The 25964-nt window shown below is 42.4% G+C and overlaps 1 protein-coding gene across 1 annotated transcript in view; it reads left to right on the top strand.

The window, feature by feature from the left end:
* The window catches only part of NUDT3 (nudix hydrolase 3), a 101794-nt gene extending 77329 nt beyond the window's left edge, over positions 1–24465 (top strand). Inside the window, exons 3-5 of the mRNA XM_024557996.4 lie at positions 19332–19376; positions 20571–20655; positions 23754–24465. Coding sequence (XP_024413764.1) covers positions 19332–19376; positions 20571–20655; positions 23754–23932 — 309 coding nt within the window. The 3' untranslated portion in view covers positions 23933–24465. The remainder of the gene's footprint in view (positions 1–19331; positions 19377–20570; positions 20656–23753) is intronic.
* The last annotated feature ends 1499 nt before the right edge of the window (positions 24466–25964 follow it).

Below are 25964 nucleotides of genomic sequence, written 5' to 3'. Positions count from 1 at the left end.
TAACAAAATGTGCACAAGATCTATATAAAAATAACTGTAAAACTGATAAAAATAAAAACCTAAATAATGGAGAAATATTCCACGTTCATAACTAGGAAGACTCAGTGTTGTCAAGATGTCAGTTCTTCCTAACTTAATCTGTATATTCAACCACGGTGTGAGGATTGCTTGAAGGATCTGGGGTGCAGGGTGGGCAGGGGCAAACGGTGAAAAATTGGGACAACTATAATAGCATAATCAATAAAATATAATTAAAAATAAATTTGTGCATATAGTATACATTGATTCACAATATTTTATTATCCTTTTGATTTTCATAGGATCTGTAGTGATGTCCTATTTAGTTTCTCATATTAATAATTTGTGTCTTCTTTTTTCCTTATTTATCCTAGTTACTTTTTGTTGATTACTTCAAAAGAACCAGTTTTTAATTTCTCTTTTGATTTTGTTTCAAAATGTATTCATTTCTGTGCTAATTTTATTTCTTTTCTGCTTTGGGTTTAATTTGCCCTTCTTCTAGTTTAATTTTTTAATATAATTTATCAATTATGCTATTACAGTTATCCCAGTTTTTCCCCCTTTGCCCCTGCCTCTACCTGGGAACCACCATTCCCACCAGCATCCCCTGTTAAGGTCATGCCCATGGGTCGTACATATAAGTTCTCTGGCTGCTCCATTTCCTATACTGTTCTTAACCTCCCCGTGTCTATTTTGTGACTACCTATTTGTAATTCTATTATCCCTATACCTTTACTCTCATTCTGCCCTTTCCTCCTCCTATCCTAGCTGATAACCCTCCCTGATCTCCGTATCTGTGATTCTGTTCCTGTTCTAGTCGTTTGCTTAGTTGTTGTTTTTTTTTTTCCCCCCAGATTCAGTTGTTGATAGTTGTGAGCTGTTATCATTTTGCTGTTCATAGTTTTGATCATCTTTTTTCTTGAATAAGTCCCTTTAACATTTCATATAATAAGGGCTGGGTGATGATGAACTCCTTTTTCTTCCCTTCCATTCTATATGATAGCTTTGCTGGATACAGTAATCTTGGATGTAGGCCCTTGCCCTTCATGACTTGGAATACTTCTTTCCAGCCCCTTCTTGCCTGCAAGGTTTCTTTTCAGAAATCAGCTGACAGCCTTATGGGAACTCCTTTGTAGGTAACTGTCTCCTTTTTCTTGCTGCTTTGAAGATTCTCTCCTTCTCTTTAATCTTGGATAACTTAATTATGATGTGCCTTGGTGTGTTTCTTCTTGGATCCAGCTTCTTTGGGACTCTCTGAGCTTGCTGAACTTGCATGTCTATCACCTTTGCCAGATTGGGGAAGTTCTCCTTTATTATTTGTTCAAATAAATTTCCAATTTCTTGCTCTTCCTCTTCTCCTTCTGGCACCCCTGTGATTCAGATGTTGGAATGTTTAAAGTTGTCCCAGAGGTTCCTCAGCCTCTCCTCATATTTTTGAATTCTTGTTTCTTCATTCTTTTCTGGTTGGATGTTTATTTCTTCTTTCTGCTCCAAACTATTGATTTGAGTCCTGGTTTCCTTCCCGTCACTGTTGGTTCCCAGTATATTTTCCTTTATTTCACTTTGTATAGCCTTCATTTTGTGACCTAACTCAGTCATATCTGTGAGCATCCTGGTTACCAGTGTTTTGAACTCTGCATCTGATGAGATGGCTATCTCCTCGTTTCTTACTTCTTTTTCTGGAGTTTTGATCTGTTCTTTCATTTGGGCCGTATTTCTTTGTCTGGGCGCACCTGTTACATTGTAAGGGGCAGAACCTTAAGTGTTTGTGTGGGGAGGGAGGAGACATACTTCCTTGTGTGGGGAGAGGGGTCAGAGAGGGAACAATATAGTTCACTTGGCTCTCGCCCCATGTCCTGTCAGTTTCCCTCGCTTCCCACAAGTGAATTTTGCCCTTTCAGGGGCATTTCCCTGGGTGGGTGGGCTTATGGATGTTCTAGGACCTTGTGGGTCTCCCCAGCAGACTCTCCCGTGTGACTGGGAGTTTTTCCCGTTGCCACAAACCCTGAAGATTTTACAGCCAAAAGTTTTGAGGCTTTAATTTCTTGTGCTGGAACCCTGGATTGTGCAGTTTGGCTCCCCAGTTGTTCCTGCCGGCTTATCCACACATGAATGTGGGAACTCACATCCACCCCGGTCCACCGCCTTGCCAGACCTCTTAACCCGGCTTCCCATCTCGGCCCCTCCTACCCGTCTTGATGAATGTTTCTTCTTTACTCCTTGGTTGTCAGACTTCCATGCAGTTTGATTTTCTGGCAGTTCTGGTTGTTTTTTGTTTTTAAATCTGTTGTTATCCTTTTGGTTGTGCGAGGAAGTGAAGAGGTTCTACCTGTGCCTCCATCTTGGCTGGCCCAGCTCTCTCACTGACGAATATACAGGAAGAAGTAGGAAGGAATGTTGGCAGGGTCCATGACAAACGATCACTCCTTCATGACTGTTTTATCCATCATATCATGGGTGTGGGACCAGCCTGTTCTGCGTCTGCGCCCCTCCTCCCAGTCTGGATGGATGTGGTTCCTTTAATTCCATAGTTGTCAGGCTTCCATTCAACTCGGTTTCTGTCAGTGTCGTTCTATATTTTAGTTGTGATTTTGTTGTGGTTGTGCGAAGGGGCGAGCCACGTCTGCCTACACTGCCATCTTGACTGGAAATATTAATTTTTATTAATGATGTATTAGATTCTTTAGATTGAGCCTTTACTCTTTTTTCTTTTTTAGTGAGAGGAAGCTGGCGGGGGGGTGGGGGAGAGTGAGAGAGAGAGAGAGAAACACCAATTTGTTCCATTTATTTGTGCATTCATTGATTGATTCTTGTATGTGCCCAGACTGGGGACCGAGCTTGCAGCCTTGGTGTATCGGGAAGCCTCTCCAGACAACTGAGCTGCCTGGCCGGGGCTTGAGCCTTTACTCTTTCCCAGTTGTATTTTTCATTTCTTACTCTGTTTTAGGGAGTTTTATTTACTTATCTTGTAACTCTTCCAATGAATGTTTTATTTTAGCAATCATTTTTAAGTTCTAAGATGACATTTTAATTCTTTGTTGCTTTTATATACATTTTGTTCTTGTTTAGGATGCCACAGGTTCTCAAATTTCCTTAAGGATAAGAACTGATTTTCTCAGAGTTCTTGAATTTTTCTTTTTACCAGAGCCAGTTTTCATTGGCTTATTTTGATCTTCGATTCCTTCTAGTGACCTTCTCTGGATGTCAGGTGGTCCTGCTGTCCCGTCACAGGCACGGCTGAGGCAATAGCAGCACCGAGTGGGTAGATGTGCAGATTGACCTGCAGGGAAGTGAAGATGTTGTGCCGGGCCCTTTAAAGAATGCTCCAATGGGAGGGCTTTATTCTGGGGATGTTTATAGATATATGAGCTGTACTAGGTCCCAGTTTTTCTGCTTCAGTTTGAGCCCGCAGAGTTGGCTGGGCGATGGGGCGCGGCTCCAGGCCACTTCCATGTGTGGGGATGGCTGTTGGTGTTCAGACCTTTGGCTTCCACGACCCTTCTCGCTTGCACTCTGGTGTGCCTGCCATATCCTATCCGGGAGCCTCCCCAGAGTCCGGGAGCTGAGCTGGCTTCTTTTGCTTTTCTTCACCTTTCAACCCTAATTCATCAGTCTGCATCTTGGAATTTTTAAAATCGCTTTGCTTCCAACAGCTTCTTTCCAGTCTTATTCCCTACTTCCATCTGGGTAGAATCTGAGGAAGAAGAGGTAATACGCTTAGTCAATCTACTATTATATTTTTTAGTTAAAATATTTTATTTTTAGAATTATATCTCTTCTCTTTCCTTTGACTCTGAAGAAATACTTTTTCATCTGAAGAAATATAAATATTTTTTGTCCTTCTGAGCTAGCGATTTTCAACCTTTTTCATCTTGTGGCACACATAAACTAATTACTGAAATTCTTCAGCACACCCAAAAATACATATTTTACCAATCTGACCAAAAAAAAAAGGTATAATTTTGATTCATTTACCCCAGATGGCTGTTGTTTTGGCTGTTGTCATTTCTTTTTTTATCTGACAGTCTAAGGGGAAAGAGGTCAGTGCCCCTGACTAAAGTCAGGTATTGCATATTTTAAACACTCTTGTGGCACACAAGTTGAAAATTGCTGCTCTAAGCTAATCACCTAAGACATTGAATAGGGATATCTTGTTTTCAATAGATAAAAAATTCTAAGTAGGTCATGTTTTTGTAAAAATTCAGTCATCTTTATGTATGATTTATCTCAAACACTAGCTGCTTTTTAAAAGAACCACTCTTTAGTCAAAGACTTGATATATATTAGTTCTCATTTATTACTTATTCTACACTTAACTAGGAGAACCTGATTTAAAGATTAGCTCTCTTTTACTGCAAATAACTGCTCCTAAATTACCTTTCAACCATTTCTTAAAATCTGGAATTTTTTCAAAAAGGTATCTTTTTACTGAGTTTATCTGTCTACATTATCACACATAATTTAATGCTACCCATTGATGAATAGTTAATTCAATGGCTTAGTGTAGAGATTAGAATCTGCCCTCTTAGAGAATATAGTACTGTATTTGATCTGGTTTGTGTTGGAACTCTGAATAGAGACTGAATTACTGGGATAGGTGCCAAGTGCATTCTGCGAAATGAATTGAGTCCAGATGACTCTTCCAGAAGAGCTGTATTTGCTTTCCCACCCAGCTCCACATTCCAGGAAAGGCGTTTTAGTCATTAGGAAGTACATCCACAGCCGACTTTCTCATTGACTCCAGTACAACTCACAGTGGTTTCAGCAAATACTAAATGCAACTCTTGCCTCTAGAGGCTGCACAATCTTTAACCAACCAACAGCCACTGTTCCTGGGCAGGTCCGACTAGCCTAGCTGAGGTGCCACTTAGCAACTCCCTGTAGCTCACTGACCTTGCGAATGCAGACGTGGGAGCAGAGGGCTCGTTTGCTACACAGGAAATAAGTTTAGGGGCTCAGCTTCTAACTCGTCTTGAAGGGACCCTGTGTGGCTCAGTGAAAAGCTAAGTTTCCAGGTTAAATCACAATAGATGTAACTTGATTTCACTTCAACTTATTAATAGACATGTACTTGGCTTAAAAAAGAAAATAAAACTTGCCAAATGTTGTTTTCAGACACAGTAATGCTGAATGACTAAGGATGAAGGCATTGGAACAGGTATGTCAGGCAAATACTAAACAGAAGAAAACTGAGATAATAATTGTAATATCAGACAAAATAGAATTACATGGGAAATATTTAAAGGGATAAGAGGGACATTTGATATTGATAAAAGGAACAATATACCCAGACAAACTGCACTCATGAGTTTATGTGCACCTAGCAAACTTCATCTATGGGGAAAAGTTGACAAATCTGTAGCCAGATTGAAAACTTTAAAACATCTCATTTAGAAACTGATAGAAAATGCAGCAAACAGTAAGAAAAATTGGATTAACACCATTAACAAAGTTGGTCAGATAGCTATATCAAGAGATAACTTTGCATCCAACAAAAGTATATGATTTTCTCAAGCACACATGGAAGAATTATACAAACTAACCATATGTTAAGTTTTAAAAGAAATATTAAAAATCCCAGTACATCAATAACATGGATTATATGTGTATACTCTGATACAGTGCAGTAAAATCAGAAATCAACACTAGATCCAGCTTGACAGAGGAAGAAACATATTTGGAAATAGAAAAAAATGTTCTAAATAATCCTTGAGTTAAAGCAAAAATCACAAAAAAATGAGTAGGCAAATAGAGAAGCAATTATGAAAGCACTCTGTATCATGACTTACGAGATGCTGCTCACTCAGTTCTTTGAGCCTTAGAAGCTTTTCTTAGGAAGCGCAGGAGACATTGAATAAACTCAGTAGTCATTGCCAGAAGCTGGAAAAAACAACTGGGAACTGGGTGTGCTCAAAAAAGTTAAAGGATGGAAATAACAAGGGAAAGGGCGAAAATTAATAGAAAAAAATAGAAATGATCAACAAAACCAAAGTAGGTTATTTTTATTTGCCTAATAAAACAAATGAGCCTCTCACAGGACTGATAAAGGAAACTTTAAAAGAGAATGCAACAAATAAATAAGGAACAAAAAAGAAATAGCAACAGATATAATAGAGACTTTGAAATTAAGAGAATGCTAGGAAGAGCTACAAAAAAAATTGAAACATTGATAAAAGCTTTTTAGAAAGAAAACCTACTCATATTTGCTGAAGAAAAATGAGAAAACCTGTATATAGATAATTAATCCCTATGGAAATTAAGTAGTAATCACCCTTCTTCCCCAGAATAAGTACCAAGATCAGATTAGATGAATTATACCAAAATTTCTAAAAATACACATTCTTTTTTAGTCCTCACCCAAGGATATGTTTAGAGAAAGGAAGGGGGTGGGTAGAGAGAGAGAAATACATCGATTGGTTGCCTCCCCTCTGCACCACAACTGGGAATCAAACCTGCAACCTTTTGATACATGGCACAAGACTCCGACCAACTGAACCACATGGCCAGGGCAAAAAAATACATATTCTTATCTTAATTGAACTATGCTAGAGAAAGATAACTACATACCTCTTGTAAGGCTGGTATAATCTTGATCAGCGAATCATCAAAATTTTCTGTCAAGGGCCCTGGCCGGTGTGGCTCCGTGGATTGAGTGCTGGCCTGCAGACTAAAAAGTTGCTGGTTCAGTTCCCAGTCAGGGCACATGCTTGGGTTGCGGGCCAGGTCCCCAGTTGGGAGTGTACCAGTTGATACATCTCTCACACATCAAAGTTTCTCTTCCTCACTGTCTCCTCCCTTCTCCTCTGTCTAAAAATAAATAAATAACATTTTTAAAAACATTTTTTTAAACATTTTCTGTAAAGGGTCAGATAATAAATATTTTAGATTTTATACCTTCCAGTCAAGATGGGAGCATAGGGTAGACACGCTTTACCTCCTCATGCAACCACAGAAAGAATTACAACTAAACATCAAAACAGCACCCAGAACCGTCAGAAAATCAAGCTGTATGGACATCCAACAACCAAGGATTTAAAGAAGCCACATTCATCCTAACAGGTAGGAGGGGTGGAGACTTGGAGAGGCGTGGTGCGGAGAGGCAGTGGCAGCAGCAGCTGAACGGTCATTTCCACGTTGGGAGCAAACAATCCTAGCCCCAGGCCAGACTGCATAGCCCAGGGTTCCAGAGCCAGGAACATAAATCCCCATAAGGCACTGCCCCACATAATTTACAGGTGCACTTTTCTACAATAGGCCACGCTACCAAGACAGGGAGTCAAAGCAGCTCTACCTAATAGCCAGAAACAAACACAGGGAGGCTGCCAAATTGAGGAGACAGAGAAATATGGCCCAAATGAAAGAATAGAACAAAACCCCAGAAAAAGAACTAAATGAAATATAGATGCAGAGTTCAAAACACTGGTGATCAGGATGCTCAAAGAACTCATTGCGTATAGATACACCATAAAGGAAGAAGTGAAGGTTAAACTAAGTGAGATAAAGAAAAATCTACAGTCTAAGGCCAAGCCATGCTGGATGTGCCTGATCTCATCGTATCTAGGAAGAAAAATCTACAGGGAACCATCAGTGAAGAGGAGGAAGCCAGGATTCAGATAAATGATTTGGAACATAAGGAAGAAATAAACATTCAACCAGAACAGCAAGAAGAAACAACTTAAAAAAATGAGGAGAGAATAAGAAGACTCTGGGACGTCTCCAAACGGGCCAACATGCGAATGATAGGGGCCAGCAGGAGAAGAGGAAGAGCAAGAAATCAGAAACTTATTAGAATAATGAAAGAAAATGTCCCTAATCTGGTGAAGCCACGTGTATGTATATAATGGACTATACCAGACATACAAGTCCAGGAAGCAGACAGTCCCAAACAAGTGGGACCCAAAGAGGGACACAGCAAGCCGCATCATAATTAAAATGCCAAAGGTTAAAGATAAAGAATCTTAAAAGCAGCAAGAGAAAAACAGAGTTATCTACAAAGTAGTTCCCATAAGACCATCAGCTGATTTCTCAATACTGCAGGCAAGAAGGGACTGGCAAGAATTATTCAAAGTGATGAAAGGCAAGGACCTACAACCTAGATGACTCTATCCAGCAAAGTTATCATTTAGAATCAAAGGGCAGATAAAGTGCTTCCCAAACAAGGTAAAACTAAAGGAATTCATTATCACCAAGCCATTATGACATGAACTGTTAAAGGGTCTTATTTAAGAAAAGGAAGATCAAAACTATGAACATTAAAATGGCAACAAATTCACAACTATCAACAACTGAATCTAAAAAAAAGAAAACGAACCAAACAAACAGAACAGGAACAGAATCACAGAAACGGAGATCAGGGAGGGTTATCAGCTGGGAGGAGGAGGGGGAGAATGGGGGAAAAGGTACAGGGGATAAGAAGCATAAATGGTAGGCACAAAATAGATGGGGGGAGGTTAAGAACAGTATAGGAAATGGAGAAGCCAAAGAACTTGTATGTACGACCCGTGGACTTGAACTAAGGGAGGGGAGGAATGCTGGAGGGAAGTGGGATACTGGGCGGAGGGTGGCAAAGGGGGAAGAATTGGGACAACTGTAATAGCATAATCAATAAAAAATGTATATAAAATATTTTAGTTAGAAGCCATAGTGTATATGTCACAAATATTCAACTCTGCTGTTGCAGTGTAAATGCACCCTTACATAATACTTAATGAATGAGCATGGCAGTATTCCAATAAAACTTCTTCTACAAAAACCAGTGGCAAGACAGATTTGGCTCATGGGCCATAGTTTGCAAACTCCTGATCTTGATAATTAAAAGTAGAAAAGAACAATAAATTCTCACATACAAACATGAATACAGAAATTCCAAGTAAAATAAGAGCAAATAGAATCTAAAGCCTTCTCAAAGTATCATAAAACTGGATTATCCCAAGAGTAAAGGATAGGTCAGTCTTAGAAAATATGTTTATGCAATTTACTTTATTAAGAAATTAAAATAGAAAAAAATTATCTCAGTAAATGAAAATTACTTATTAAAATTCGGTACCCATATGTTGAAAAATAAAAGGAAATTTCCTATCTCAATAGGATATCTAATAACACCTACACAAATAACATATTTTTCAATTTTCAAAGCATTCCCATAGCAGACAGGAAAAAGGCAATTATGCCTGGTATCATGCTGCCATTGAACTGGGGCCCTATCCACTGGAGTAGGACAAAAATAAATAAAATTATAAAGATTGAAAGGAAGATACAAAATTGTCATTATTTGCAGATGGTATGATTATTAATTAACTTAGAAAACCTAAGGAGCACAACAGAAACTAATAAAACTAGTAAAAGCATTTAGACAGGTTGCAAGAAACCAGCAGTGTTTCTTTAAACCTGCAGTAATAAATTAGAAAACATGTAACTTTAAAATACATATCCATTCACAATAGCAACAAAACTAGACTAAAACTAAAGTGCCTTACTGTAGATTAATAAAGTGCACTATCTTTACAATAAAACTTTGTTGAAGGTATCAAAAAAGACCTGAGTAAATAGAGAGGTATAATCTATTCTTGGATGAGAAGACTAAATATTATGAAAATACAAGTTTTTCTCAAATTAATTGAAAAATTCAGTGATAAAAAGAATAAAGGTATAAAAATGGCTTCAGAGTTTTTGAAGAACAACAGAAGAGGGGAATGCCTTTCTAGGTATTAAAAGAAAGCTTTATTAGTTAAAGCCATGTTATATTATTACGTAAATTAACAACTAGATTAGTAAAACAACCATGGGTCTATTCTGGAGTCTCTAGACCATTGGCTATTTGGGAATAAATTTCCAAATTTATTTGGGTGGACCATAGTATAAAACTGTCAAAGTATTATAAAAAATACAGGAGACTAACTTTATAGTTAGCCACTGGGATAGGAATGTGTTTCTTAAAAAGGTACTAAATACACAAAAGGAAAAGGTGAGTGAAATCAGCAATGGCTTATAAAACAAGTTTAGCAGAGGACATCAAAAACAGAGGTAAAAACAAGTGCCAGATTAATAGCAAGTGTTTACCGCAGAGGCACTAAGATCATTAAAATCATTAGCAATCAAACAGGAAAAACGGGTGAAGTGTATGTAATTCCCAGAGGAAAAAACTCAATGTTCATTAAACATAGGGAAAAGTACATGATTTTAGTATAAAGATAATACAATATAACTTTACACTCATTATAATGACCTGAAATGAAAAGACTGACAACATCAAATATTAAAGAGGAACAACAGTGGTGAAAACTTTGTATGTGTACTTGGAGAATGTATCAGTTAATGTTATATAACAAACTGTCTGAAAATTCAGTGGCTTAAAATACTAAGTATTGTCGTTTACTCACAAGCCCATGAGTCAGCTTCCGTGTCAGCTGGACTCCTCGGCTGCCTGCAGCCAGCTCTGGGTCAAGTAGGAAGCTCTGCTGATCTCAGCTAGGAGGCCCTTGCACATTGGGGAGGTTAGCTGGCTGGAGGCTGCTTTGTAATATCCTCAGCTGAGACAGGTCTTCCGTCCTTTAGGAGACTAGCTCACAGGGCATTGGCAGAGTCCCAGAGAAAAAGTGGAAACTGTAAGGCCTCTTGAGGCCTAGGCTTGGATGTGGTACACCATCTTTCTGCATTCTGTTGGCCAAAGCACGGCACAAGGCCAGCCTAGTACAGGAGAGGGTAAATAGATTCTATCTCTTGATAGGGGGATCTGCAAAATTACATTTCAAAGGATGTGGATAAAGGGAGAGGTAGTGAATTGCAGCCATTTCTGCAGTTGATTTGCTGCAGGGAGCACCTTGATATGTGGGGAAATTGGACGTATTTTTACCCTGTGATTCAGAAATTTGACTTTTAGTAGAGAGATTAAACTCCCACACGTGGTAGATAAAAGAATATCTACAAGGGAGTTTCTGTGGTTTGGTCACATTTTTTAAAAATAGTAACAGTACTCAATGTCTACCAACAAGTAAATGGATTAATGTGATAAAATTTTTGAAATAGATTACTGTCCAACAATTAAAATGAAATAATTAGAACTCCATGTGTCAGTATAGCTGAAACTCAGAGACATGGTATTGTGGAAGTTGCAGAAGGTATGATTTTTTTAAATTGAGTAGAGAAACATGCAGAAAACACCGTATACCACTAATAGTGGATGTGTACCTAAGTTGTAAAGTATGAAAACATGCAAGAGAGTGATAAACACCAATTCACGTGCGTAGTTACCTTTGGCAGGGGGGAGGAGCGCAGAAGGGCCTTTAGTTATACCAGTGGTTTTATTTCTTTGGAGAAAAAGACACAAAATGATACATTATTATTTGACAAAGCTGGCTAGTGGTGACCTGAATGTTTATTATTTTCTTTACTTTCTTAAAAAAAATAAGATTTTATTCATTTATTTTTAGAGAGAAGAGAAGAGAGGGAGAGAAACATCGGTATGTGAGAGAAAGATCAGTCGGTTGGTTGCCTTTCACTATCCCCAACCAGGGACCTGGCCTGCAACCCAGGCACGGGCCCTGGCTGGGAATCGAACTGGCGACCCTTGGGTTTGTGGAACAATACCCTACCCACTGAACAACACCACTCAGAGCTTTCTTCTTTGCTTTTAATTTAATGTTCGAACTATTTCATTTAAAAAACAAAACACCTGGGAAGGGATTTCGCTGGACTTAAATGGAAAGTTACGTGCTTTGAAGACCTTTGTTTTTGTTTGTGGGTTTCCTCATATAGATACTTGGATTGGGGTTGCTTCCCTGAGCTCATTTTAGGGCTGGGCTTATTGCTTAAATAAAGGGAACTTTTGTACTAGCACCCCCTTGAATGTGCAGAATGTTTGGTTTGGGATGACCAGTCTTCTCAAAGAGCTGCCTTTTAAATCGAGAGAAGTAGCAGGAGGCTTTCGCATCCAAGTACCAAAATACCCAGTTAAATGTGGCTTCAACAGCACCAGTTAACTTTCTCATGTAAGAAAATAGAGCTAGGTGGTTATCTCATTTCTTCAGCAGCTTGGCGGCGTCAGGGTCTGGTTCGGCCTCTCGCAGATTCTCTCAGCCTTCCCTTTACGGTCACAAGATGACTGTAGCAGCTCCAAGTCTCAGGCGCCCACATGAGAAGGAGGAGGCGTAGGGTTTCTTTTTGTGCAGTGCTTTTTATCATGCTGGGAAATCTCTTTCCCAGCAGCCCCTGGGAGACACCATCCAGGAGCCATTTATCCGGAACTGGGTCACACACGGCACCCCAGTCCCTGGCTCTCACCTGACAGAGTCTGGGTCTTCCCTGTAGCAAGGCTCTGGAGGGGGGAGTGCCTGTGGGCTGGACCACGATCCGTGCCTGCCAAAATGTCTACCTTAGAGTTAAAAACTGGTTTCAGAAGGTGATGGCTCACATTGTGCCATCCATAACAAACAGCAAAGCAAGCGTTCTTGGTGGAAGATCATTGTAGTGGTGGGCTCAGCGGCCCACCCACAAAAGTACTGCTGCCGAGTCTCACCTACATACTGGGGGTGGGGGTGGGGGTTCCTACTAGACGGAAAGATGGGGGGTTGCCAATTGATCCAGCTCGTTGCAGATAAATACTTCCAATCTCAGTAAAACACACTAAAGGAAAAAAGACATTTGAAATTTTTTTCTTTTTAAAAATAGGCAGTTGCTCAGATTATTTTTGTTAACTAGACCTAAAGTGCTAGAATACTGTATACTTTAAAGTTCAAGGAAGCACCCACCTGCATATGGTTGGATAATAAAGGCCAGTAAAGAATTCATTTGGATTGCTTACTAGTAGCTAAGAAGGACTTTTAAATAAAGTCTCCTCTGGGTTAAGGGCTTTTGACATACAAATTGAAATTATAACTGCTTTGAAATGATTTTGAGAAAAACAGGTTCATACCAGCACCCTGACTGGACCACCTTATATACAGCCTGAATCAAATCTTACCCCCAATGTCTGAGCAAAGTATCTGTGAGATGTGACCCTGCAAGGGTCATGTGAGAGGTAAAAATAACCGTCCGCTTGCTCGCAGCGGCGTTGGAGAGAGCGGAGAGGTGAAAGTTAGACTGTGGGAAAGCACGGAGAAGTGAAGCGGCCACGGTGTTAGAGGGCCTTTGCCTGCGAGGAGCCTGTGTCCTTTTCAGCGCTGTGACTCGAAAGAACTGAAACCCTCTTTCTCACTAAAGAAGAGCCCTCCTAAGAACGTTGCTGAATCTCAGTTTGGAAACTGGTAGATACGGGGATATTTCTTTGCTTTTTACCATGGAATCATTGGTAGGGTCACCTTAGTAGAATTCTCACAAGTACATCCCCTAAATGTTAACGCAAAACTTGAAAGAAACAAAAGAGACAAGTAAAACTATTGTTAGTTTTTATAACCTGAAGATTCAAGAGAAGTGAAAATAAATGCCACTGGAATGTCAGTGTTCAGGTGGCAGCATTATTTGAATTCCAGTAGACTTTTAAAGAATGTATTTCATAAAGGAAAATGCATTTTTATTTGTCCCAGCTGCATGCAACACAGTAAATCCAGGGTATATGTTGGTATTGAATGCAGAAATTATTATTAAATAAAAAGGTTTCAATCATACTGAATTGTCATAATGTGATGTTGATTTATGCCCTTAAAATTTGAAGACCGTTTTCTAAACTTTTGATTTTAAAAAAATTTTTTATTGATAATACTATTATAGTTGTCCCAATTTTTCCCCCTTTGCCCCCTTCCACCCAGCATCCCCCACTCCCTCCAGCAATCCCCCCTCCTTTGTTCATGTCCATGGGTCGTTCATGTAAGTTCTTTGGCAACTCTGTCTCCTCTACTTGCTCTTAACATCCCCCTGCCTATTCTGTAACTACCAATTTGTACTTCCTAATCCCCTCACCTTCTCCCCCACCCCCCCAGACACCCCTCCTCACTGGCTGCCATCCCAGTGTTCCCCACATCTATGATTCTGTGTCTGTTCTGCGTGTTTGCTTAGTTTGTTTTTTAGATTCAGTTGTTGATAGTTATGTATTTATTTCCAGTTTAATGTTCATAGCTTTTTATTTTTTATTTTTTTACGATTTTATTTTATTTTTTTTAGAGAGAGGATAAGGGAGGGAGAAAGAGAGGGAGAGAACCATCGATGTGCAAGGGAAACATTGATCCGATGCCTCTCATATGCCCCCAGCCAGGGACCTGGCCCACTTACCCAGGCATGTGCCCCAACCAGCAATGGAACCAGTGACCTTTCAGTTCTGGCCTGTACTCAACCCACTGAGCTACACCAGCCAGGGGCTAATGTTCATAGTTTTGATCTTTTTCTTAATAAGTTCTTTTAACATTTCATATAATAAGGGCTTGGTGATGAGGAACTCCTTTAGCTTTACCTTGTCTGGGAAGCACTTTATCTGTCCTTCCATTCTGAATGATAGCCTTGCTGGATAAGAGTAATCTAGATTGTAGGTCCTTGCTTTTCATCACTTTGAATAGTTCTTGCCAGTCCCTTGTCTACAAAGTTTCTTTTGAGAAATCAGCTGATAGTTTTATGAGAACTCCTTTGTAGATAACTCTCTGTTTTTCTCTTGCTGCTTTTAAGATTCTTTCTTGAGAACCTAATCAACAAAACAAACAAGTGAGGCAAAATAGAACCAGAGACATGGAAATAAAGAACAAACTGTCAGTGACCAGAGGGGAGGGGGGAGGGAACTAACAAGGGAAAGAAGGGGAAGGGTCAAGTCAAGGAACTTGTGTAAAGGACCCATGGGCACAGACAAAGTGGGGAGGATTGAATGTGGGAGGTTGGGGGTGGGTAGGGCAGGGGAGAAAAATAGGGGAAAAATGGGGACAACTGTAATTGAACAATTAAAAAAATAATAAAAAATAAAGATTCTCTCTTTACCTTTAGACTTTGGCATTTGCATTATGATGGTTCTTGGTGTGGGCCTCTTTGTATCCATCTTGGTTGGGACTCTGTGCTTCCTGGAGTTGTGTGTCTACGTCCTTCACCAAATTAAGGAAATTTTCTTTTATTATTTTTTCAAATAGGTTTCCAGTTCTTGCCTTTTCTCTTCTGACACCCCTATGATGCGAATGTCAGTATGCTTGAAGTTGTCCCAGAGGCTGCTTACACTATCCTTGATTTTTTGGATTCTTTTTTTCTTCTTACTGTACTAATTGAATACCTTTTTCTTCTGTGTGTTCTAAAACATTGGTTTGGTTCTCGGCTTCTTCCACTCTACTGTTAATTCCCTGTAAATTGTCCTTAATTTCACATAGTGTCTTCTTCATTTCTGAATGGATCGTCTTTATGCTGTTGAAGTACCCACTGGGTTCTTTGAGCTCCCTTATAACTAGTGTTTTGAACTCTGCAACAGAAAGATTGCTTATCTCCATTCTGTCATTCTTTCATTTGGGCCATGTTTCTTTGTCTCCTCATTTTGGCAGCCTCCCTGTGTCTGTTTCTGTGTATTGGGTAGAGCTGCTTTGACTCCACGTCTTCATAGTGTGGCCTCATGTAGTAGGTGTCCTGTAGGGACCAGTGGCACAGCCTCCCCTGTCATCCAGACTGGGTCCTTGAGGTGTTCCATCTGTGTGGGCTGAGTGCTCCCTCTTGTAGATGAGTCTTGATTGCTGTCAGCAGGTCAGTGTGAGACAGCTGGTAGGACTGGCTGTGACCCCTGGCCAGCAGCCACCTCCCTCCATGGCTTGTGGAGGTGGTCAGGTGGTGATCCGATGTGGTCTGGAACTGCCTGCTGGCAGTGCAGGCTCTGGGGTTTCCCAGATGATGTGGGTCAGGGTCAGCCTCCACCTCTGTTCTGTCTGGGGTCCCTTGACATAAGGTGTAAAGCAATCTGCAGATGGCTGCTGCTAGTGCTAGGCCTGGGGCCACTCTGCAAGAGGTATGGGGGCTGGGCTCAGCTGTTGCTTGTTTGAGTGGATTTAGGAAGGTCTGAAGCCTGTACCTAGTCCAGCCTTCATATGGAAAAGCCACTGTTACCAGCTTGGGTAGACCCATAGTTTGAATGGGGCAGACCCCTAGTTACTCGTCAGGGCTGGGCTTGCCGTGTGAGTCAGGTCAATGGAGACTTGTATGGTGCTGCTGCACTGTGGCTGTACGTGGGGAAGGGCTCAGAACAGGCACAGTGACCGCTGTCTGCAGTTCTGTCTGGGAAGAGCTGTCCTCTAGCTCCTGCCCTGATGCCAGACACTTCGGGTCCTCCCTGTATGCCACTGGTGCCCTTCAAGGTGCTGCCCCAGTGCAGGGGGCCACAGGGCACGAGTCTAAGTATGTCCTTGTGCAAGGGGTGGCAGGGGTGCTGCCAAGAGGAGACGCCTGAAAATCCCAAAGTTTCTCCCACCAACACAACCCCCACTGTTTTTACAGCCAGAAGTTGTGGGGATGTATCTTCCTGGCACTGGGATCCCTGGCTCCCTAGATGTCCATCCCTGTTTTTATCCATCACACGTGGATGTGGGGCCAGCCCACTCCATATCTCCACCCCTCCTACCCATCTGGATGAATGTGGTTTCTTTAATTCCTTAGCTGTCAGACTTGCATACAGCTCGATTTTCTGACAGTTCTGAGTGATATTTGTTCTGTAGTCTAGCTGTAATTTGCTGTGGTTGTCCAAGGAGGTGAGCTGCATTTAGCTCCATCTTGCCCAGAAGTCTTGATTTTTTTTAGATAAATAAAAATTAATTATCTGCTACTAGAGACAGTAACTGCTACTAAAGAGAACTTTCTCCACTTTGCAGAAGAGAAAAGTGAATGACGGCCTACATGAGTCTGTCCTTACGCCCACCCCAACCCTGACAGCTCCACTCCCAGGTCCTGTAAGTGCAGACCTGTGGCAAGGGCACAGGTGACACATCGGCAAGTGTCTGGGCTGCCGGGATCAGAGGACAGAATTGGCTTTCCAGCTCAGGCTGGCCTGCCATCTTGTCCCACTCGTTCAGGCTGCTTCACTGGTTCATTCATGAAGTAACAGTCTCGCTGGTCTCATCCAGCTGCGGAGAGTGCAGTTTTTTCTAAAACTGTGGAAAAGCAATTTAAGTAAGAAAAGATAGGCATTTCCATTCAAGTAAACTAAAAGCCACATGGGGACAAGAATAGGTAGAAGAGAACTAGGAAAAGAAACGGGCAAGCGAAAGGACTGGAATTCCTTGGCAGATAATTAGCAAAAATTAACTTCAAGATGTAGTTCTCCCAGGAGTCTAAGCCTTTAAATCGGCTTATTTTGTTTCTATTATTAAATATCTCTTAAAACTTTTCGAGTACTTTAACTTTTTGCTCATTTTGTACAAATTTACTGAGCACCTACTATGTTGTGTTTAGAGAATATTTTTGCCTCAATTTTTAGTTTATTTTACAAGTAAGGCAGTAATCATAGGAAACAAGTTACAGCATTCCATTGCATTTCCAGGCTTCATCTTTCCCTCACCTTTGACTACTTCTTAAAAAAAATTAATTTTAGAGAGGAAAGGGGCGGGGAGAGAGAGAACATCAATTTGTTGTTCCACTTATGTATGCATTCATTGGTTGATTCTTGTGTGTGCCGTCATTGATTGAACTCACAGCCTTGATGTATCAGGACGACACTAACCAACTGAGCTACCTGGCCAGGGCAACACTGTACACCTGGTATTCCCAGGTGGTCTCCCATCCAAGTACTAACCAGGTCCGACCCTGCTTAGCTTCCCAGATCAGGCGAGATCTGGAATCTTCAGGGCAATATGGCATTACACGGACCCCTTCTGCTCCTAGTGGAGACAGATATGAAATATAAAATGTGAAAGCTAAAAAGACATAGCGTGGCTTGAAAGCAAGGTGAACACTACCTCCGTACAACAGAAACAGAGCAGCCCAGCAAAGCCGCAGCCTCCCTGGACCCCTCAGAGTAAGGGGAGCCCAGGGTCCCAGAGGAAAGGACACCATGGGCTGAGACTTTCAGAGAGACGTGGGCCTAGGTAGGAGAAGACACAGGTGCAGTGCACAATGAAGGATGGAGCCAAGCCACCGTCTGACTCCATAGCTCTGTCTGCAGTATTCGCCACATCAGCTTGGAGCAGGAGTCTAAACTGGCACTTAAGACCTGGCTCTGGAGAGCTTGGTAAATCCACCTCACAAGGAAGCCCTTCACCATTTGGCACATGAACATACTTCAGATTCAATGAATTTTGCAGCATGGCCGGACAACTTAAATACGTTCAGATGATCAAGAAGTAAATGAAGGAATAACTTACATTTTAAAAGAACAAAATACGGAAACAAAGGTGTACATAATGGAAACAGATATGTAAAGAACGGGTGGAAGTGAAAAATGTCAAATAAAAAACAGACTAGAGCTGGCATAACTCTAGCCTGGATACAGTTTAAAAGAAAATTAGTAAATTGGAATAGACTGAAAAATTAATTGATAATGCATCAGAAAGACACAAATATAAGAAAAATTACCAAAGGGCCAATGGGAGCAAGAGAGTATATACTCAAATGCTTAACCACTCTATGAAGTTGTCGCTCTTCTGCTCAGTAGCTGTCCCTCACATTGTTCTGAACATCTCTGTCAGTACCTGTCACTGGCAGAGTGGCCAGATTTATGCTTTTGTTGACTTGGTTTTACTGAGTACCTTCGGGGTGCTGAGCTCTGTTCTGGGCATACTGTACAGAGACATCTGAGAACAAGTCAGGATACAGGTCTTGCGCTTATGGATCTTTTATTCTAGCCTATTCATCACTACATCTCTGGTGCCTACAAGTGTGATCTGGCTCAAATCAGGCATTCAATGTATATTTGTTGGATTAATGAGTAAATGAGTGAAGTAATTCATGGCCATGATTTTCTGCTCTGTTTGGCCTGCTTTGCAGGGTGAAGGAGCCTGGGAGGGGCCGAGGGGAATTCTCCCTCTGCAGCGCACATCCTGCTCTGCTCAGTGACACCCAGGGAACATTGGTGTGACCCCCACCAGACTGTGTCCTCTTGTTCTTCTTTTTATTTTTAATTTAAGTTTATTTTATTTTACTTATTTATTTTTAGGCAGACAGCAAGAAAGGGAGAAAGAGAGGGAGAGAAACATCAGTGTGTGGGTGCCTCTTGAGTTCCCCCTACTGGGGACCTGGCTCTCAACCTAGGCATGTGCCCTGACTGGGAATCAAACCGGTGACCTTTCTGTTTGCAAGGGGGCACTCAATCCACTGAGCCACACCTGCCAGGGCCTGCGTCTTTTTGTTTTTCATTTCTATTTTACACACTGCACAGAAGATTCAGAATAAGACAACAATATAAGCTGTCGGTGTGTTAATTTTTTCCCCCTACTTTTCAGGCTGGAGTAAAAGGGACATTGGGAAGACTAGTCGGAATTTTTGAGGTAAGTCTGTTAAAATCTTTGTACATATTCGTATCATATTTATAACCACATATATCTTTGTCTTAGTCCATCCAGATGCTGTAACAAAAGATCACATATTCGGTGGCTTATATATAATAGAAATTGATTTTCCACAATTCTGAAGGCTAGAAGTTCAAGATCAAGGCAGCAGCAGATTCAGTGTCTGGTTGAGGACCTACTTCATGGCCCATTGACCACTGTTTTCCCCTGTGTCCTCACATGGTGGAAAAGGGAGCGTGGCTCTCTAGGTCTCTGTTACACGGGCACTCGTTTCATTCATGAGGTCAGCCCTCATAACGTCATCACCCCCAAAGACCACCTCCTAATGCCACCACATCGAGGGTTAGGATTTCAACCTCCGAATTTGGGCGGGGCATAAATCCTCAATCCGTTGCAGCCTTTGTCTCCTCCAAACAGCCAGAATATTATTTGTATTACTTATTCTGTCTCTGCCTCTCCTCATTTCCTCCTCTAAGATGTAAGGAGGGGTAGATACTGTATTTTGCCATATATAATGCACACTTTTTTGTCCATATTTTTGAGGGGAAAATACAGGTGCGCATTATATATGGGTATAACAATCCCACGTGTAATGTGAACAAAAACATGGGTGTGTTATGCACAGCAAATTGCGGTTAAGTGTTGAAAAGACAGAGAAAAGAGAAAGAAACAAGGAAATCGAACTGGGGTGGAGATTTGGAGGAAGGTGGAGGGACAGAGAAGTCAGGGAATAAAGGTAAGCCGGGTTCATAGGGGCAAGAGGATGTGGGAGATGATTGGCTGGCTGGCTTGCGTTGAGGCCTCGCCCATCCAGTCTCTTCTCTTTCTGGTGCCCAGCTAGTTAAATTTACTTGGTGCCTTTTTCTTGAGAAGTCATGAACTCTCTGCTCACAACTTTTCCATGAAGTTGCACTTAAGGAAAGTAAAGTAGAAGGAAAAAAGAGAGTAAAGCCTTGGCTCTAGGGGCATGGCCAAAGAGCTTACCCTCCAGTGCAACTGTGGCGTGTTTCGAGTAGGACATCTGGTGCTGTTTCGAGTTTGGCTGGAGGACAGTAGAAAGCAGAAGGAACCCTATGTCTAAGCGGTCTTAACGTGTATGAGAGTGCACGCCGTGGAGTCGTCTCAGCCCCGTAAGCAGTAACTCTTCCTCTGTGCTCCTCTCTCTGCCCTCAGAACCAGGAGAGGAAGCACAGAACGTATGTCTACGTGCTCATCGTCACGGAGGTGCTGGAAGACTGGGAAGACTCGGTTAACATCGGTAAGTCCCCCCAGGTGGCCTCCAAAGAGTTTGCCGCCGCCCAGGTCGTTACTCAGAACAGAAACAGCCTGAGGAGAAGAGAAGTTATAGGAGGACGTGTTCAATGAAACAAGCATGTCCATTTTTAAACTTGTGAAAGTTAGTATTTTGAAATGTTTAAAAGAAAGCTGAAGTTGGATACATGGCCAACAAATAGAAACACGGCCCATGAAAAATCGGAAATGTTTCTAAGAATCAGATTGGATCCTCCTCCACGATGCCAGGCCCGTGCTGGCCACAGAACCCTGGGTGAGAGCAGGACCTGGGCTGCCCTTGCGGTGCTTATTCTCACCGTCAGAGACACTGTGGGTTTGGTGGCGTGAGCCCCTCTGCAGAGCCATTCCGTAAATGCAAGGTGGTGGGAGCAGTTTCCAGTGTCGCCCACGTCACCCGTCAGGTCACCTGGCGGTCTTGTAAAGAGCCATTTTCTTTGATCTCTAAGATCACTGTTGGATGTGTTTCTTTTGGACTAAAAAACTAAACTGATTGAATGGTTGGTTCATGATTTAATCTTTTGCCTCTGAACAAAAATACTTTTTAGAAAAGTATAACATTAATTTAATTTCTGTTTTAAATTGATAAACAAATAAAACACTTGCCAGGACTTCTGCCTGTATGCTTTGCCCCCCACACTGCTGATTTGAGCACTTCACAGCCCTTCAGTTTTTAATGGCTCTGTTTCCGGTAAGACGCGGTGTGCTTAAGGTGGAGGGGGTGCCGTAGTAAAAATAGACTCCGTGACAGCCGGTGCTGGGGCCTCAAGGGAGGCAGAGAGGAGTGTGGCGTGGCCCTGTCCTCGGAGTGCGCGGTCGGACAGGGCTCACACACTGGGGGTATGGATTTTCAAGGGACCGCCACCCTGTAGCCTCTGCAGCTGACCCCGATGAAGTACTCTAACACACGGAGAGTAAGGCCATGAGCCTTCCTTCATATGAGCCTTTTTCAGATGAAAAAAAGTGCTTAGAAAATAGTTTGGTGAATGAAAACAGCAGGATATAGAAATGTGTGTGTGTGTGTGTGTGTGTGTACACACACTAGTTAGAGTTAGATTGAAATAATTCGAAAGGAAACAAAGAATTGCCAGTGATCGAAAAAAGGCAAGGGTGCTGGCTGGGGTGTGAGACCAGCCCTCTGGGCACACGCGCAGGCACCAGAGTTGGTGCGGCTGTCTCAGAGCAGTTCAGCACTGTGTATCATGAGCCCTTTAGAGTTCAGATTTTATCTTACAATCTCAGTTCTAGGGATCTTTCCCTGAGAGGTTAAAAAAAAAAGAACATATAAAGGGTTTTTTAATCGTAGTATTCTTTATAATAATTAAAATCGTAGGATATTTATGTTCAGTGATAGGGAAACGGTTAAATTAGTGACAGCACATCCATGCCAGATGTTATGATATAATGCATAGCCACTAAATGTTACATATTTTCAGCCCTGGCTGGTGTGGCTCAGTGGATTGAGTGCTAGCCTAAGAACCAAAGGGTTGCTGGATTGATTCCCAGTCAGGGCACATGCCTGGTTTGTGGGCCAGGTCCCCAGTAGGGGGTACACGAAAGGCAACCACACATTGATGTTTCTCTCCTCTCACCCTTCCCCCTCTCTAAAAATAAATAAATTTAAAAAAATTTGTGTTTATATTTTTAATAACATAGAAGAATGCTTAAGCACTGTGAAGTAAAAAAGAAACAATAATAATAGTAATAATAAAAAGCAAACTCTTAGAGCACACCACGTGCCAGGCATTGTTCAAATACTGTACATACTAATTCCCACAACAGATTTGTGAGATAGGTAATATTTGTTCCCTCCGCTACAGATGAGGGAAATAGGGCACAGAGACTCACTAACTTGCACAGCTCCTTAGAGCCAGTGACGTGATTGGAGCTCAGCATTTTAGCATCAGCTCCCATGTCCCACCCATGACTTCAGCAGAGCCTTTTGGGACCCGGAGCACCTGGAAGCATGGTCAATTACAGTTGTTCAGATACATTGTCTTTTCGAAATACGATGAAAGAAGGGCAGATGCACCACGGTATTGAGAGTGGTCGTTTCTGGTTTATAAGATTATGGCTAATTATATTATACTTTCCTCTGTTTCCCCAGCTTTAAACAGTGATCTTCTATTATTAAAAAATGAATAAATAAAAGATTTCAAAGCATGTATTAAGAGGAAGACCAAATAGGAGATGGATTGACCGAATAAAGGAGGCCGTAGGCCTGAGCCTGCAGGAGCTGAACAGGGCTGCTGAAGACAGGAGACAGGACAGAGTGGGCAGAGCCAGTCCAATGGCTCATAACACAGGTTTCATAAAGGAAATAGACCGAAAGTTCACAGTGATTGTGTTGAGATTTTTTTCTTTTTTTTAAAGTAATATTTCTATTACATAGCTGTATTACTCATATAAGTTTTCTAAAGTAAGTAACTGATTGTAAGCCAACCATCCTGGTAATTTTAGAAGCTTGATGCTTCGGAGGGGCACGCTGGCTGGGCTTCAGGCTCTTGAGCAAGCCGAGGGAGGGCCGGGGCCGGAGCGCCGCAGGAAGCCGCCTACTGTGGTCTGTCTGCAGGGCCATGTATGTCACACGGTCGCTGTCAGCTCTTCAGTGTTCAGATTGCTCACCTGATTTCTGCATTAGGCGTTTGTACAGTATTTGAAGCATATAGAATGTGCTTGCTTTCACTCCTAAAAGAAAATTTAAAAAATGTATTTATAATACATGTTTTGAAAATGTTGACAACCATTATTTTCTTATTTCCTTCTACATTTTCTCAAAAGTTAGATGATTAGAGCCCTGGCTGGTGTGGCTCAGTGGATTGAGCGCGGGCCTGTGAACCAAAGGGTCCTGGTCCGATTCCCAGTCTAGGGCACATGCCTGGATTTCAGGCCGGGTCCCCAGTAGGGGGCGTGCAAGAGGCAACCACACATTGATGTTTCCCTTTTTCCCTCCCTTCCCCATTCTCTAAAAATAAATAAATAAAATCTTTTTTTTTAAAAAAGATGATTAGAAACCTTTTGTTGCTTCCCTGGTGTCCTTATTTCTTTTTCTGTGTGCCTCTACAGGAAGGAAGAGGGAGTGGTTTAAGATAGAAGATGCCATCAAAATGCTACAGTACCACAAACCCGTGCAGGCATCGTATTTTGAGACACTGAGGCAAGGCTACTCGGCCAACAACGGCACCCCAGTCGTGGCCACCACCTACTCGGTTTCCGCTCAGAGCTCCACGTCGGACATCAGATGACTGCGGACCTGGAAGAGATGGAAAGTGGAAACCAGACTGCAGTGCAGACCTGACCTTCCCTCTCACCCTCGCTCTTCTCACCCCCCCGCAGGCCTCCTCTCTCAGATAAGGCATGATGGCAGCAGAGAAAGCACTCATCGCAAGTGTTGCTGTTTGGTGTTAAATGATAGGGCTTTTCTTCTCTTACTGAGGGGTTGTAACTTGTGAGTACTTTTGTGCATGACCTGTCCCTGCCTAGTCACACTCCTGCATTCTCTAAAAAGAGGCGAACAGCCTTCCTCTACCTTGGATTCTGAAGTATTCCTGTCTGTCATTCTAGCCCTGGCCAGGCTTTTTTCTTTGATTTTTAATTTTTTTTTTAATTAAAAGATACCAATATGAGATGAAACCTTTCAAGAATTTGTTCTATAATGTGCTATAATGTCCAGTAGGTTGGTTCCTTTCACTGCAGGATGTATTTGGATACATTTATCTACAGATTATATACTGGGCATATAATATGTAAATAAATGACTTTTAGAAGAGGAATTTAACTGTTCAGATTTTTCAAGGTTTTGTTTTGCTTCTTAAATTCGAGGCGTCTCTGAAACAGAGAGCCTCACAATTCACGCTTTCCTTTTGATGCCCGTGGCTCACTCAGCCCCCCGTCCTTGCTCCTCCCCAGTCATGGCTGCAGTTGTGGGGACAGGGAGAGGGCACCACTGCCACGGCATCCAGGGTTCGTGGCCTCTCTTCTCACAGCTGTTTCCATGCCAAGGAAGATCCAGGAAGAAACCTATTTTCTTTTTTATTACCAAGGCAGGAGCAAATGGCCTCTCCAGATCCGGAGAAACAATGATAGAAATGGAATTCTTCCCTACGTGTCGACGATAGGGATCTGAACTGGGTTTTGGGGGTTACTTTCTAAAACAACTGGAACGCCGGGCACTGTCCCTGTCCTGCTGGTTGGAATTTTTTCCGTAATGCTACTTACCGCCGACAGTGGCCTGTCTCCTTGTGCTCACTGCCTTACAGCTTGCCAAACTGGACGTTGTCTTTGTGTGCCGAAGTGGCCAAGTGTCCTCGGCAGTGCGGCTGCAGCCCTGTCCCCATTGTGGGTGGCCACGTTAAGTTCCTGCAAAGTGCACAGGAGGAAAATCCAAGTGTGTGCTTGTCTTTGTCATGTTACAGCACGTGTGTGCGCCACGAGCACGCTCAGAAACACTGTGCCGCGCACGGGGGTGCCAAAGGCCTCCCTTCTGAGAAACGGTGTGTCGGGCCGCTTGCTTGCCCGTGCACTGGGGCAGCGGCAGCTGCATGGTGGTGCGCGGGCTCACGGCAGGCCGTCGGTGAGCGTTGCTGCGGGTCTCCTGCCGGCGTCATTTGCCACATTTGCCACTTGTGTTGTTTCGTTGGGAAGTAAGGGTCCTCATACTGGGGGGTGGGGCGCTGATCAGTCCCTGGCTTGGGACAGGAGCTTGTCACTATATCCGTAGTGGCTTCTCCTTTGTCAAAACAGCCAAGATGTGAAATTAGAATCGTAGCTCTCATTATTTAAAAATTCTAATAAATACTCAAACTTCGAAAAGCTTTTGCTCTTCCCTCCCACTAGTAGAATGTGCATGTGTGGGCGGTGGTGTCACTGAGTCTCCAGCATTCTGGGGGACGTCCGTCGGTGGGTGTAAATTTTGTTCTACTCTCCGTGGCATCTTCTCTCCCAGTCTTAAACACAGAACCACAGGCAGCGCCACTAGTGTCCTTAGGGCGCCGTCCTGCCTCTGGGAAAGGAATTCTGTCCCCAAGTTAGGGTCCCACTGGATAGAAACAGCAGCATGGGATTGGAGTCTAAACGCCAGCTCACTGCACATGTCCTGCCTGAAAACACGCACGCTGCTGCTGGTGCCCGGGTCACAGCATCTGACGTTCTGCTCAAATACCTACGGGGGAAATAAAGTAAGACCAACTGGGCACTGAGTGGAATCCCGAATCACGTTCTCCCAGCCCCGCGCTACCTTTGTGACGTGGATTGGAGGTGCTTCGCAGGAGAACAGTC

The sequence above is a fragment of the Desmodus rotundus genome, chromosome 11 (assembly GCF_022682495.2).
Source record: "Desmodus rotundus isolate HL8 chromosome 11, HLdesRot8A.1, whole genome shotgun sequence".
NCBI lineage: Eukaryota > Metazoa > Chordata > Mammalia > Chiroptera > Phyllostomidae > Desmodus > Desmodus rotundus.
This window is presented reverse-complemented; position numbering and strand designations above follow the sequence as displayed.